Source organism: Ceratotherium simum, chromosome 25 (genome assembly GCF_057802395.1).
Source record: "Ceratotherium simum simum isolate JZ-2026a chromosome 25, ASM5780239v1, whole genome shotgun sequence".
Classification (NCBI taxonomy): domain Eukaryota; kingdom Metazoa; phylum Chordata; class Mammalia; order Perissodactyla; family Rhinocerotidae; genus Ceratotherium; species Ceratotherium simum.
Genome location: NC_141924.1, coordinates 22,857,145 through 22,873,788, shown reverse-complemented (window position 1 = coordinate 22,873,788; position 16,644 = coordinate 22,857,145). Strand labels below are relative to the sequence as shown.

The following is a 16,644-nucleotide window of genomic DNA, read 5'->3' as shown; positions in this document are numbered from 1 at the left end:
CCAAATACCAGAGATATTGCATGAACGAGTGCATCCCCTTCCACCTGTATCCCATCCCAGTTCACCACAGTTGAAAGTCTTGGCATGTGCACCACGTGCCAGGAACTATCAACACTCCACCTACCACCAGTGGTGGATCCTCACTGCCAGCTAACTAGTAAGAAATCATACTCCAAGATCCCATTCTTAGGGTCTGCTTCCTAGAACTACTGTCTTTTAAGGACTCCCCATCTCAGGGGTTCTGCCCAAGGAGCAGGGCACAGGACCCCTCTGCTTTTAGACCCTTAGCCTTCTCTCTTCTAACCATCTCTTATCTTTTCCTAGTCTGGCAGTATGTTTTCTTATCCAGGGTTTATTTTCTCTCTTTCTCCAACTTTCCCCAAATATCTTTACAATAACCATATCCTCTATGTGCTTCTTAAAGCTTATGCAAGGGCCATGGACACAATACATACAGAGTGAAGCAGGCCACATTATATTTTTTGACAAAGACATGCTATCTGTGTTAACGCACAGAAATAGTCTCTACTTCCACAAAGAAATATGCTGTATCATTCAAAGTTCTTAGCTGCAATCAACAGAGGCCACTCTAACTAAAGTGGAATGAAATTTAGTAAAGCATCTTAGGAAGCGCAGACTCCCTAGAAGGACCAGATCTGGATGCTCTACCTCCAGGAAAAAGGCAGCAGAGAATATATTATATCATACCACTACATGCATCATATCATTGAACCGTTAATCAACCCTATGAGATAGCTATTATCATTAGCCCGTTTTAGAGATGGGGACTCCTATAGATTAAATTGTGTTCTCCTCAAATTCTTATGTTGAAATCCTAACCCCGAGTACCTCAGAATCTGACTATTTGGAGACAGGGTCTTTAAAGAGGTAATTAAGTTAAAATGAGGTCATTAGGGTGTGCCCTAATCCAAATGACTGGTGTCCTCACAAGAAGAGGAAATTTGGACACTGAGATTCACAGGGGGAAGATGATATGAAGAGCCACAGGGAGAAAACTACCATCTACAAGCCAAGGAGAGAGGCCTCAGAAGAAACCAGCCTTCCCCATACCTTGAAGTGGGACTTCTGTCCTCTAGAACTGTGAGAAAATAAATTTCTGTTGTTTAAGCCACCCAGTCTGTGTATTTTTTTATGGCAGCCCTAGCCAACTAATACCAGGATATTGTGTCTTAGAGTGGTCAAGTAATTTAGCCAGAGTCATGAAGCTAACACATGGGGGAAACAGCATCAGCTTCTTTCACTCCAGACCCCCATTCTCTGATTCTCCTCTACTGGGTGGTCCATGGTGGCTGGGCAAGGGCTTCAAAGTAACAGATGCAGAGGACAAAGTAACTCAGGAAGATCATTGAGACAGAACACAGCCTGGCTGCCAGGAAACGTGCCCGAAAGGGAACCAGGAGACCTAGACAGCTAGGAGAAAGCCTTCACATCTTGCCTCTACCATCGACTGGCTGTGTGATCTTGGCCAATCTGCTCTTGCTTTCTGAACTACAGTTATATTCTGTGTCAAATGGAAGTGTTCAATTTCTTATATCTCACTGAGCTGTTCTAACCATCGAATAAGATCATTATATGTGTGGGGAGAGGGAAGGGCAGAGGGAAAGAACTGAATCCACTTCATACAAATATTGGTGTAGTTGTTGCATATTATCCCTGTTTTAGCTAATACTAATAATGCTGCTATAATAATGTGTCAATATTAAAGCATCAGTTTTCCGCGGTATTTAAATTATATATGTTCTGATGCCACATGTTCATGGAGACCACTGGGGCTGCACATTATAAATAGTCCTATAATCCAAATAACTCTTAGGCATCCATATAAATGGCAATAAATGGCATCAATGCTCAGTCTAGCAGAGTGGACTCATTAAATGATTGCGAGGATTAATGTAATAGAAATATCTGGCATATATTGAGTTTTTACATGTGTCATGTTCTGTTCTAAATGACCTAAATGTAATAATTGACTATGACAATCCTAAGAACAACCCCATGATGAAGAAACTATTATTATAATTCCTAGGTTATAGATGAAGAAACTGAAGCCCAGAGAGTTTAAGTAACTAGGCCAAAGTCATGCAGATAAGTAAGTGGAAGACTAAACATTCAAACTAAGGCACCTGGCTTCTGGATTGGACACAGAAAATGGCAAGGGAACACTATCTACCTCATGGGATTGTTATGAGATTGAAATGACTTAATGCTCGTAAAAGTACAAAATGATATCCAGAGTATCAGTAATTTTGGCCATTAAAATTCATTTTAATAACGATGATGATGATAATAACAACTTGAAAAAATACACGCTGCATCCTACTTTGGGTTTCCCTTTTTCTTTCTTGCTACACTTTTTCTTTTTGCCTTGTACACTTTCTTTTTTCTCTAATCCTGACTGTTCTTCTCTGCCCCTTCTTTTTCTACTGTAGAAAAATCGATGGGACCAATGAGGAAGCAGATACTATTGAACTGAATGAAGAAGGAAGGCCAGTGCAAACGTCCAGGAAGAGCCCCCGACGCTGCGACTGCCACTGCTGTGGCGTCCCCAAGCGTTACATCATTGCCATCATGAGCGGGCTGGGGTTCTGCATTTCCTTTGGGATTCGGTGCAATCTTGGAGTTGCCATCGTGGAAATGGTCAACAACAGCACTGTGTATGTTGATGGAAAACCGGAAATTCAGGTCAGTGTCAGGCTATGGTGGGAACTCTTTTGGCCACAGCTGTGCAAATACTTTGTTATGTGAAAGAAAGCGCTGAACCTCATTCACTGATTGACAAAAATATAGAGTGGCTACCATGTGCCGGGCACCATGCAAGGTGATGGGAATAGAATAATGAACAATACAGGCTGGGCCTTTGTCCTCATAGAGATGTACAAGTAAGTGATTGCAGTTCAGGGTCGTAGGTGCTGCGTTGGGGTGCTATGTATGTCAGAATGCTTGGGGTCATATAGGAGGAGGCCTAGCTCAGACTTTGATATCGTGAAAGAACTCCCAGAGAAAGTGATGGCTGGACCTGAAGAACAGGAGGAATTTGACAGACAAAGAGGGTTTTGGTGGGTGGGAAGGAGAGTGTTTGAAGAAAAGTGAATATCATGTGTGAAAGACTGTGGGAGAGAGAGAAAGAGCAAGAGAGAGACCATGGTGTGTTTAGAATTGAGTTCTTCATCTTTTCTGTACCATGGATCCCTTTGGCAACTTGGTGAAGACCTATGAGCCTTTTGTCAAAATAATATTTTCAATTCTTAAAATAAAATACGTGGAATTATAAAGGAAACCAATTACATTAAAATGGATATCAAAATATTTAAAAATCAAATTTAATATAGAAACATATGGGCTTCTTCATGAACACATCAGATGACAAAATCTAGTAATGGGTCTAAAAATTAGTGTAATTTTGAAGTTTGAAGTATAAACCATAGTTTGAGATAGTGGCAACAACTGTCGCATGATATGAACATATTTATAATTTCCACTAGTGATACAGTCCCAGGTACTGATATTACTGTGGTTTGTTGCCTGCCTTCATAATCACAGAAGATGCTAAATTTCAGATATCAATTAGTGAAAATAAAGATGTTGATTTTTCTCATCAAAGTTCACAGATCTACAGGATTCCATGGACAGACTCCAGGTTAAGAACCCCTGGTAAGAGGGTAGGGTGTAGGTGAACATCAGGAGATGGAGGCAGCAAGGTAAAGAAGGTCAGGTTAGGTAAAGTCTGGTAAGCCGTGTAGGGAGTCAAGGCTGGGCTTTAAGCAGAGAGGCAGTACTATCAAATCTGTGCTCTGGAATGGTCACTGTCCAGCTGGTGATCTCCCAATGGATCGAGATTGAAGTGAGTGCAAGCAGGAGGCCCAGTTCACAGGCTGCTGTCGTCATAAGCAAGCATACTCTGATGTGACTTAGAGTATTATTTTTACGAATCACTGGACAGATCAAATCTGGTCTGTTTCTTAAATGGTAGGCCTAGAGAAGTATTGAGATTATGGGGGAAAAAACAAAAATGTATGCCCAGTGGATACCCAATAAGTACAAGCTTCCTTGAATTGAACACATACACTGAGATGACTCAGGTTGAAATCCATCCATTTGTAGAGAGGCGTCTAATAGTTTTCTGGTCCCCACCCATAATCCGAGAAAGATTTAGATCAGAGTTCCCCAAACTGGTGCCTGGCAAATCACTGTTCTGTAGGCTGAGCTGTGAAAAAGGTGTCGTATGAAAGGGGAGCCTTTTCTGTGCTGTCCCCTTGGAGAACCTCCAAGAGGGGGCCGTGGTATGCAGTATTTCCTGGACTTCATTGCAGAACACTTTCTTTCATGCCACATCTATTAGCATTACCTGGAACAGTTCCCCTCAAGCACTGGTTTGGGAAAATTTATTTCAATCCATTAAAAAGACATCTATAGGGCTGGCCCAGTGGCGTAGTGGTTGGGATCGTGTGCTCCGCTTCGGCGGCCCCGGGTTCACAAGTTCGGATCCCAGATGCGGACTTACACACCGCTCAGGAAGCCAGGCTGTGGTGGCATCCCACATACAAAGTAGAGGAAGACTGGCACGGATGTTAGCTCAGGAATAGTCTTCCTCAGCAAAAAGAGGAAGATTGGCAACGGATGTTAGCTCAGGACAAATCTGCCTCACCAGAAGAAAAAAAAATCTATAATTGGCCTGCAGACTTTTTTTTTTTTTTTTTTTAGCTAAGAGATTATTCTGCCAGAAGAAAAGAGCACCATGGAGATTCTTCTAACTAGTCTATTTTTGATGCCACAGCTGAAATCTGTTCTAAAAGGATATCCCGGTTGTTTATTTTTTGTGGGGGAGGGAGAGCAGTAGAGGTGTGTGGGGAGACATGTCATGCATTTTTTAAATGAAGAGTGATATATATTAGCAACGTGTCAGATGTGTATCACATGCATTCTCCCAGCCTTTTGTGAGCCAGGCCAGCTAATTAAAACTTGTCTGCTGAGGCCCAGATCAAAATGAGATGCTGGTTTGCATTTGTTTGTTGCTTGAAAAGACTGGCCTAGGTCAATAGAGTCTGCTTTGAGGCACATGGAAAAGACATTTTGATAAACTTAGGGAACAATGCTGGTGTGTGCTCTCTAGTTTCTACGGTTTTGCCCTCTGGAATCTTAGAGAAACTGATTAAGATCTAAAATATGCTTTACATCATTTTCTCTGGCCTCAAAAGTAGGAGTTTAGTAGCATTTCTGAAGGTCTAGCACAATTCCAATTTACAGCAGGCCATTTCTCTCTTCTCCAAATAGAATAAAGCTGAGATATCTGCTGAGCGTGTTCAACCTGATGACAAAGATTCCACTAATTGTATTAAGAAAGGCTCAGAATGGCTGATGTTTTTGTTTGTTTGGTTTTTCATTTAGTGGGGGAAACACTGGATATTTTGAGCTGAGATATTTGTAAATCCTCATTTTCAAAAGAGAGAGAAGTAAACAATATGAACAGGTAGGTCTTACAAATATGTGGCATATATTCTACTAATGGTATAAAGGGTAGTTTTAGCTGCTGTGTAAATAATCATTTTTAGTTTAATAGTTATGAGTTTTAAAACATGTGAATCACTTAGAACAGTGTCTGGCTATGGTAAGCAATAATTGACTAAAGTTTGAGAAACTTTGTGATTATTTCTCATTACCTTCAGGAAAAGTCCAAACTCCTTCCTGTGAATCATGAGCCCTGTAGGGTTGAGCAGATGGGCTTTGGAATTGGTCAGACCTAGTTTCAAACTTGACTCTGTTGTTTATTAGCTCTGGGACCTTGAGCAAGTTGCCCTCGTGTCCTGGTCAGGGTCTGCTGGTTGCAAAGAATAGAAATGCAGCAGCTCCAGTTAAAAAGGGAATTATGATAGGGCTGTAAGTGATCTCATGATAGTGAAGGGCAGAAAGCAGTTCCGCTGTGTGTGTTTGTGCAGTCTGTGCCCTGGACAGGGAGGCCCAGCCCGACGTGGGACTGAAATCCAGGCTGTATTCCACCATGGGGAGGAAAAGGAGTCTTGATATAATTCTTTCCAAGGCATGAACAGAGGCCCTGTCAGGAAGTGCAGAGTGGAGCTGGACTTCATGGGAACTAGGAAATTGTTAGCTAAGGTCTCCGGCTTCCTTGCTTGCTCTGCAGGGTCCCTCATCTGCTTCTCTCTGAGTCTGTGCCATTTTCCCAGGTCTCGCCACAGATGGTTTCTTTCCTTTTCCATGGCTTCTCGCTGCTCTCCAAAGATTAAGTTCCTTGAGACTTTGCCTTGCCAGGGAGCTGACTTATTTGGCCCTGACTCCAATGGGACTTGTTTCAGTTCGAGTGCTCAGTGTTGTCTAACTAGAATATCTGAGTTCAGATTGTGGAGAGAGAGACAGAGACAGAGATAGAGACAAAGACAAAGACAGAGAGACAGGGAGAGTCTATGGCTTGACTCTCTCTGTTCACGTGTCCAGTCAGCTACAATAGTTACCAGAGGAGAGTCCCATGGCACTGGGGCGGGGGTCAGGGGATCCTTTTAGAAGGAAATGTGAGCAGGGAGGCAGAAACCAGCATTTCCAGCAACTCTTTGCTAACCTTTATTGCTTTTATTGTGAAATGAGACTAAAAGGACTGCTTTGCAGATCAAATGAGATAATTTGGTACTAATATGTTAAGTACCTATGTTAGTTTCCCAAGGCTGCCGTAACAAATTACTGCAAATGTGGGGGCTTAAAACAACAGAAATTTATTCTTTCACAGTTGTGGAGACCGGAAGTGCGAAATCAAAGTCTTAGCAGGGCCACAGGTCCCCCAAAGGCTCTAGTGGAGAAGCCTTCCTTGCCTCTTCCAGCTTCTGGTATCTCCAGGCATTCCTTGGCTTGTGGCTACATAACTCCAATCTCTGCCTCCATCTGCACATGGCCTTCTCCTCTCTGTGTGTCTTCTCCTCTTCTGTCTCAAATCTCCCTCTGCCTTTCTCTTATAAGGACACTTATCATTGGATTTAGGGCCCAGCTGGATAATCCAGGATAACTCATCTCAAGATCCTTGACTTTCCCACATCAACAAAGACCCTTTTCCCAAATAAGGCATAGTTTACAGGTTCCAGGGATTTTGGTTGTATATCTTTTGGTGGCCATTTTTCCACCTAACACAGTACCTGACACAGTGCTTGGCTTATAGTAATGGTTCATTCATGGGGCCATTATGATTCTAACAGGGCTCACATGGTGACGAAAGTCAGTTCTCAGCAGGCCCAAGTGCTCTTCTTCATGTATCATTTCCTTCAGAGAAGGATCAGAAGCACCATCCTCTCAAAGAGAAAGACATGAGCAGGGGACCATGTGATTGACAATTAGCCGCTGGGTGAAGTGGATCCCGCTGCCTTGGATCCTTGGTTCTGTGGGTTATTCTGTGACTCAAGGCAAAGTCTAGTCTCTACTTCTTTGTGAGAAATCCAAGTCTCTACAAGCAGTGGAAAGAATATAGACTTTTGGGTCAGGCAGATGAGAAGTCTTGATCCCAGCTCTCCTCGTAACTAGTGGCATGATCTTGGGCAAGTAAGTCACTCTCTCTAAGCTCAATTTCCTCATCTATGACAAAAAGATAATAATAATTACCTCTAGGTGTTGTAAGGATTAAAGGAGGAAAAATATGGAAGGGGCCTTAACAAAATCATGCCCCTCTTCTGCTCAAATCTTCCAGTGGTTTCCATCCCTCTTTGAGTAAAAGCCAATGTCCTTATGATGACTCAAAGGGCCCTTCACCATTTGAACCACTCTCACTTTAACCTCCTCTCCCTCACCCATTACCCTCCAGCTATGCTGACATCCTGCTGTTCCTCAACACACAAGACATATCCCTATCTTAGGGCCTTTGCACTTGCTATTTCTTTGCCTGGAATGCTCTCCTCTTAGATGATGACAAGACTCGCTCCCTTCCTTCCTTTAGGGCTTTACTCAAAAATCACCTCCTCAGTGAAGCCTTTCCTGGCCACTCTCTCTAAAATTGCACCCTACCTCACTCCTACCCAACCCTTCCTATCCGCCTCTCTGCTTTACTATTTCTTCTCATCACTGATCACCCTCTAACATAGTATGTACTTGTTTATCATCTGTCGTCCCTGCTGGCATCTTCATGAAGACAGGATTAGTGTTGTTGTTCTTTCCCTGCTATATCCCTAGTGCCCTAGAACAATGTGTGGTGCGTGATAGGCACAAAATAAAAATTTGATGAGCTGATCTGAATTAATGAATGTTAGTTTCTGTTTACTCGTGAGCTTCAACTTCCTGATCTGCAACATGGGAACTACAGTACAGAGTATAGGCCAGTGTTCCCTGAACCATGATCCCCTAGAAGGTTTGAGTTTGTATTCACACCATCTAGCACCTGACCTGGCACACAGAAGGCACTAGGTGAATGTTGAATAAATGAGCAAATAAACATGTAATAATTTGTGACAGGAAAATAAAGTGTGTTGAAAGTTTATAAGGTATACTGTATTGATAATTAAGAAACTTTACTCCATAATAGGAATGCCTTGCATTTTGATATCAATGCTTTACAAAGCCATTTATTTGGCAGATATTTACTTGTGCCTTCTATGTTCCAGGCATTTGTTTTGGGTACTGAAGCTATGAAGTCACACAGGACGTGGTTGCCTCCTTACAGTTGCTCGCTGACCCGGGTTGGAAATGGACAAGTAAATGGCTAGTTTGAGAGCAGCTCAGTGCGGGTGTCACAGCTGTAAGAACAGAGGTCTGTGGGACAAGTGCAGGAAAAAGTGGCCACTTCAATTTGGGGATGTTGGGGAGCTTCCTCAGAGGAAGGGACATTTGCCAGGAGTCATTTATTTTGCCTGGAGAAGAAAGTGAGGAAAGGGGCTCCGGCCCTAGAGAATCACATTTTCAATGGCCTAAGAGCTGTGGAAGGGTATTTTGTTGCCGTTGTCATCATCTTAACAACAACAATGGCTGCTAACGTTTGTTGGGAATACACTATTTTCCAGGCACTATCCTAATGTGTTAAATGCAAAATTTCCAAGCAGAAGAATCACCTTCTAGAAATACTCATGCCATTTATCCCCACACATCCTATGGGTAGGTAGAATAGATTTATTATCCTCATTAAGAAATGAGAGACTTAAGACTCTTATTTCTTTTATGCTCTCACTAAACTGGTATCTGAATAACCCGATAATTTAAATAACCTAGTAAACCTACAACTTATTTTCTGTTTTCTTCACAATTTGTTTTATTTTCTTCTCATCACTGATCACTATACACACACACACACACATACATACATGTACACACATATATACCATATATATGATTATATATATGGTTATATACATATTTTTATATATATTTGGTGTATATATATATTTTAATTTGTACATAATCTTTCCTTTCTCTCACCAAAAGGCGAGCTCCATGAGAGCAGGGACTTTGTTGTGTTCATTGCTATATCCTAAGCAGACAAGGGGCCCTGCATAAGTACTTGTTGAATAAAGAAAAGGAAGAAGGATCTCGTGGGGGTTATTACATAGGATCATCAGTGAAAAAGGCAGTCAAATGTTTTCTTGCAAATGCAACTGTATCTCATTTCTCATTTCCAGACAGCACAGTTTAACTGGGATCCAGAGACGGTAGGCCTTATCCACGGATCTTTCTTCTGGGGTTATATTGTGACACAAATTCCAGGTGGATTCATTTCAAACAAGTTTGCTGCTAACAGGTAAGATAAACTGATAGAACACGAGTCCTGCACAGATCATCACATGGCTTTGTGCTTTTACAAAATCTGCATAGTTGACTTTCAATTTAGGGGTGCAGGATGAAAGACAGGACCCATTCTGACAGAATGTCTTGTGCTTGGCTGGTCCTAGGACACAGCATGTTTCTCAGATAGTCAGTATCCCTTTCTGGTAAAGTGAGAGCAGAGTTGGGAAGGAGGAGACACAACCACAAATGTGCAAAAGTCACGAGGTAATAGACTGGGTCAGTTGAGTGGAGCCAAGCAGAAGGGTAGGTCTCCAGCAAGCTCACCTCATACTGGTCAATCTCCAGCTTCAGGAGCTCATCCAGGCAGAACATCCCCATACCGCCAAAAGCCTGCCCACAATTGGTCCAGGGACTGGAGCTCGGGAATCAAAGCAGCCCAACCGTCTAGCTTGGGACACACCAGACCCGAACACAGCATCTATTTCTCTGAATTAATTTCTATTAATTTCCATAGTGATCTTCCATGAACTGTTAAGTTCGTTTCTGATGTTTAACTGAAGTGCCGCACCCATCAGCAGGCCTGCCCAATAACACAGTGTGTTGGTCTCTCAGGGTCTTTGGAGCTGCCATCTTCTTAACATCGACTTTGAACATGTTCATTCCTTCTGCGGCCAGAGTGCATTACGGCTGTGTCATGTGTGTCAGAATTTTGCAAGGTCTAGTGGAGGTAAGAGATACTTTTCTTACAGTTTTCGATATTGCCGGAGATAACATGGTTCTTTAGAAAATTTGGCTTCTGAAAAAGACCCTCTTTATTCAGTTTTCCTATCTTCCATCTTGTCCTGCTATCTCAGCTCTCTGGTTATGGCTACAATTATGAATACTTTAATTAAAATGTCTTGTGTGATTCCAAATTTATATACAATAAAGGACCATTTCACAAAAGCACAGAATTTCAGATGAGTCAGGAATGATCTCAGAGATAATCTAATCTGACCCCTTTCATTTAAAAAATGATGAAACTGAAGCCCCAAACCTACAGTTTACATAACAAGGGCTCTTTCTGCTAAATCAATGTAAATGGATGTATTAATAAATCTGTACATTTCTTTGGATGTAGTCTGACGCAGAGATTTCACTTGATGAAGGGGGTAGCATGATATAGAGCCAGAAGGTAAATATTTTGGACTTTGTTGGCCATACACTCTTTGTTGCAACTACTCAACTCTTCCGTTGTAGTGTGAAGGCAGCCAGAGACAATACGTAGACAAATGGATGTGGCTGTGTGCCAACAAAACTTTTTGGACACTGAAACTTGAATTTTACGATATTTGACCTTTTCCCTCTGACTTATTTCACTTAGCATAATACGCTCAAGGTCCATCCATGTTGTCACAAATGGCTGGATTTCATCATTTCTTGTGGCTGAGTAGTATTCCATTGTGTATATATACCACATCTTCTTTATCCATTTGTCCCTTGACAGGCACTTAGGTTGCTTCCAAGTCTTGGCTATTGTGAATAAATACCATATGATCTCACTCATAAGTAGACAATAAAAACAACAACAAACAAACACATAAAGACAGAGATTGGATTGGTGGTTACCAGAGGGGAAGGGGGAAGTGAGGAAGGCAAAATGGATGATTAGGCACATGTGTGTGGTGATGGATTGTAACTAGTATTTGGGCGGTGAACATGATGTAATCTATGTAGAAATAGAAGTATAATGATGTACACCTGAAATTTATACAATGTTGTAAACCACTGTTACTGCAATTTAAAAAAAAAAAGAAACTTGAATTTTATATGATCTTTACATGCCATGAAATATTCTTCTTCTTTGAATTATTTTTCTCCGTAGTTAAAAATATAAAAATCATTCTTAGCTTAAGAGCTGTACAAAAACAGATAGTGGGCCAAATCAGGCCATAGTGTGCCAACCCTGATGTAGAGCAATGTTTCCAAAACTCAGTCATTCACCTCTAACCTTCATCACTTTTGTCATATCCATGTACAATTTGTGCTATTATTTACCTATGGTTTTTCCGTAGATAAACTCACTTAAAAAAAAAACAAAAAAACCTCATCCTAAGCAATAATATCTTTGAAATCATGGGTTTGATGTGCCAGTTACATTTTTTTCTAAAGCATATTAGAATGTATATGTCGCAATTACAATAAAAAATGTAGGTTGTTATAGTACCTCAAATCCAACTCTAATCCCACTAAAGGGACATATACCACACTTTGGAAAAATACTGGTGTGACAGAAAGAACATGATATTAGCATCCATGAAGGCTAGGATCTAGTCCCTTAATGTCACTCATATTCTATATCTTGAAATGAGATACTGGACCAGCTGAGTGCAGAAGTCCCTTTCTACACTGATATTCTATAATAATGTGAAATATAAAGATCCTCTTCCCCATTCCCTACCATGCTGACATTGGAACTGAAATCCAAATTTCAGCATCTGTGCTGTAAGTCAAAATTGCTGACACATGCTATCTAGTATTATGAATTGGGCTTTTATACTGTAGCCTGTCTTAAAGAAGCAAGGTTCATGTTTTAAACACAAACAGAAACTGAAATCAAATCAAATAATCTATTTTCAACCAATTTGCCAGGGTGTGACCTACCCAGCCTGCCACGGGATATGGAGTAAGTGGGCACCACCTTTGGAGAGAAGCCGACTGGCCACAACTTCTTTTTGTGGTAAGTGTATTAGAAGTTTCATTGAGGAATGCTTTTGGCTTCAAGTAACTGAAAATCCTACTAAACAGTCAATTTTTTCCCACTACAGAAGTTCAAAGATGAGTGGTTGCTAGTGTTGGTTTTGCTGCTCAATGATCTATCCAGGGCCTGCACATGTTCTGACTTTCTACTCTGCCATCCTCAGAGTGACAGCTTTTTACTTTCTTGCTTGCTTCTCATGTTCACAAGATGGCTGTCTTAGCTCCAGGAATCAAGCCCACATTCAAGGCAGGAAGAATTGTGGATAGGTATCCTACCCATATCTGTTCCTTTCACTAGGAAAGGAAAAGCTTTCCCAAAACCCTCTAGCAGGCTTCCACTTATATTTTGTTGGCCCTATTTGTGTCATATGCTTTACTAACTGCAGAGGAGGCTAGGAAAGCAAGGGCCTAGCTTTGTCAGCATCTTTAGTAGAGGGAGATAAGAAAGAAGGGGTTAGAAGTGGTTGTTGGATTAGCCAACAAATGATATTTGCCTAGGTCAAAAGCGGAAGAGATAGAATAATCAAGTGCCCCACGCCTCTTCTTTTTACAGATGGAGACACTGAAACTAAAGTTTAAATTTTAGTTTCGCTAAACAGAAAGTCAAGTCTAAGACTTGCCCATGGTCAAGGCTGTAAGTCATGGAGCTGGAGCTAGACCACCTGATTCTTGATTCACTCTACTGTGCACACGTTGTCCTAGAGACCTTTCAATTAATTTTTGCCATTGTATTCCAGATAAAAAGCAAGGTGGAGACCATCCATCTTAACTGAAAGTAAGCTAGTGGTCCCTAAGTAGTGATGTCACTCTAATTCCTGAGCCTCCAAAGTCCACGTTGCTAAGGTCGCCTCACTCCAATCCATGCTTTTGGGACTGGCCCCTCTATGTATCCCTGGGAGTAATCAGCATTCTGAAGGGTCAGCCTAGGTACCAGTCAACAATAGAACAAGGATACACATGCTGCTGCCATCAACACAGTTGTAAAATCTATCTTCAAATATTTTTTTATGGGGGAAAGGACCTAGGAAGACAAAAGCGCCTTAGGCGACGAAAGTCACAGTGGGGCCCGGGCAGAGTTAGTACTGGGTCTTAGGTCTGTCTGACTTTTCAAGCTAGCACTTCTTTCCTAGAAGAAGCTAACTCCTACTTCTTAGCTAAGGAGAGAAATAAAGCTTCCTCTTTATTTCTGTGAACATTTTATTTATTTCTTCCTCACTCTTTCTCTTTACCTCCTTTAAATACCACTACTACTACTACTACTACTACCACCACCACCAATAACTAACAATAATAATAAAAACGAATCCCTGGGAATTTGGTGTGAATTATTTGCCAATGTGTCTATTTTGTGACCAGTTTGGAATTACATGCACAGCTGAGACGTCTCTATATCTTTAGCCTCTCTTGTCCTTAGAAACCATTTCTGTCCTCTCGTTTGCAGTTCAAGATCATCTCCACCTCACTACTGACCTTACACCAACTCTAGAAGAATATAATGTTCTGCCCCAGCTGACCTTGTGAACCGTCAGATCCTTGATCTTGTTTTCTTTGATGGTTTATTTATAAGGCCTTTCATTTTGATTTGCCAGCAAAACAAGAACGACTAGCAGCCACTCCCCATTCTTAGTGTCTTTATAGACCTTAAAGGGCTGATTTAAGAAATAGTTTGACTCTCAAGGAAAGTTGCCTGATCAAGGTCACAGGGTTTATTGCATTTCCCTGCTGAGGCGTGGCCTTGGTTTCAGAGAGCAGCCAAGAGAAAACGTCCTTAGAAGGAATCTTAGGCTTGGGGTGGATCAGGGCTTACACTCAAAATGTACTGGAGTTGGAAGGGGCTTTAGAAAATATCTAGTCACATCCATTGTTTTATAGTGGAGAAAACTGAGGCTCAGGGAGGAAAAGCAAGATAATTTCACACAGCTAGTGAGGACAGAACTGGGGACTCTTTCCCACACACAATTCAGCTCCTCCTCTCTTCCATGTTAACAAACATTGGAAGGCCTCCTCTGCCCTCGTGGTGAGCACACAGAGGGATCAGGGCGCAGTCTGTTCCCCAGGGCAATAGGGGGCAGTGCCCCATTGGGGTATGCACAGGGGCTGTGGGTGTGATAATCTCCTATGACTTTTGAGTGGAGGAGGCTGGATTGAATATTAAATAGTTAAGGATAAAGGCTTTAGATTCTTACAGACCTGGGTTGCTGTCAGTCACACCTGTGTGACCTCAGGCAATTTACCTCTCCTCCCCCAGCCTTGGTTTCCTCCTTCCAAAATGGGGATGATATTGGTACCAACATCACTAGGTTGTAAAGAGAGTTAAATAAAATCCAGGTCCAGAATATTCAACACAGTACTCGGCACACACGAAGCACCCAATGCATCTTAGTTGTTGGTTATTCCTTGACCCTCCCTGTCCCAGATCTTCCTTAGTATCACCTAAACTGGCCCCTCACTCCCAGGGTAAGTGGCCGGGGATAAAGACCACCTTCTCCACACCCACAGTGGAGTTGGGCCTGCAGCTCTTTCTAAACCATATGCCCTGGAATGCTTGCCTTATTGTTTTGAAGAAGTCTGAGGTAAAAAAGAAAACATGTGTGCTGTCATTCTGCACATGACAGTGGCAGTAATAGTTGGCGTTTGTGCAGCACTAATTATGCTTACAAAACGTCTTAACACACTTAGTTTATTTGGTCCTCAAAACAACCCCAGGAGATAGAGATTTATTCCCATCCTCTCTCTGAGGAAAGTGATTTGGAGAGATTGAGAGACTTCCTCAGGCGTCATGATGTTCAGATTTGGGATTCCAAGTTGGACCTTTCATAGTCAGTCAGGCCCAGCTTGGAATGATGGGATTTCATCCTTTTCTGTAGAAGATCCCCAAGCTCTCTTGTCCTGAAGATCTTCCTCAGCGTTGGATTCTGGGATACAGAATTTCCTTTGGCTGCTCACTTTTTCTGAAGCAAGAGTTCTTTCATTCACGGCCCAGAGGAATTTCAGATAGTAATGTTTTGGTTCGGTTAATATTTATTGGGAGTTCGCAGGGCTCATGTTTCTCCAGCAGATATCACGGAGCTGCAGGAGATAGTGGAGGCCAGGTCACTGCCTCTGGCCCTCATTATCTTGTCTAGACGAGATAAACATCCACACATAGGTAAGTATTTACAAGGTTAAGTATTTACAAAGCAGGAAATAAACTTAAAAATGTACCCATTCAGGAGGGTGATGGAAACAGAAGCCATCCTGGTCATCTTGCCATCCTGGAATTTAACTGTTTCCTGATTTAAAAAAAAAATCAAGACTCTAAAAAGCATGATCTTTAATAGTTTGAAGTCCCTCATTTAAAGACCTCGGTGATACTCCTGAACTGTGAGCTCTGACAGGCAGATGCATTTGCTCCTTCGCTTGCTATCTTTAGTACCCAGTATTGTACCTGGTTGAATTTTTCAGATTTCTCTTAGATTTTTCTCATCTTTTTTATTCTATTCTGTCATGTGATTCCAAATCGCTGTGCCTGAGCAATCTCTGTCTTATCCCGCCATGGTACCTGGATGAAGTCAAAGAGTATTCTGGTGACCTTTCTCTTCTGCAAGCCCTGTGTTAAGGAATACCAGGTGTTTGCCTGTCCTTCTATACGGAGGCATTCTGACTCCTGCTCAGTTTGACTCATCCTCAACTCGAGTACATGAACTGTAAATGGGATGAAGGGGCTTGTATGACCATTGGTAAGTTTCCCTCAATCTTTTCTTGTTCTAGGTTCCTATGCGGGGGCAGTGATTGCCATGCCCCTGGCTGGGGTGTTGGTGCAGTACATTGGATGGGCCTCCGTCTTTTATATTTATGGTGAGTGATTTGACTTCCTGAGTTGCCATGGTTGACTCACAGAGATGGTATTTTACTGTATAATGGTGTTGGCTAAGAATTTACCATATGAAAATAGAGATTGCTAGGACAAGTTTATCATATAAATAGAATACTTGTCTACCTAGGATTCATTTAACATTTATATTAAGGTTGAGGTTCTTAATGAGCATAACATTATGTTTCTTTAAATACCAGTTAATAACAATAGGCAAATCAACAAAAGATTTTCTCCTAGCTGAACATAATGCTATTTGAGAATATTTTGAAAACTGAAAAATTTAGAGATGGAACAAAAGAAGACTATATCATCAAGCCTTTTGTTTTTTA

At 41.6% G+C, this 16,644-nt stretch overlaps 1 protein-coding gene across 2 annotated transcripts in view; it reads left to right on the top strand.

Moving 5' to 3' along the window:
• SLC17A8 (solute carrier family 17 member 8) overlaps positions 1 to 16,644 on the top strand; it is a 41,217-nt gene that overhangs the window by 9,888 nt on the left and 14,685 nt on the right. For both annotated transcript variants that reach the window (XM_004418012.3, XM_087448592.1), the window contains exons 2-6: positions 2,451 to 2,703; positions 9,615 to 9,733; positions 10,333 to 10,447; positions 12,352 to 12,439; positions 16,210 to 16,296. In XM_004418012.3, the coding sequence (XP_004418069.2) occupies positions 2,451 to 2,703; positions 9,615 to 9,733; positions 10,333 to 10,447; positions 12,352 to 12,439; positions 16,210 to 16,296 (662 nt within the window). The remainder of the gene's footprint in view (positions 1 to 2,450; positions 2,704 to 9,614; positions 9,734 to 10,332; positions 10,448 to 12,351; positions 12,440 to 16,209; positions 16,297 to 16,644) is intronic.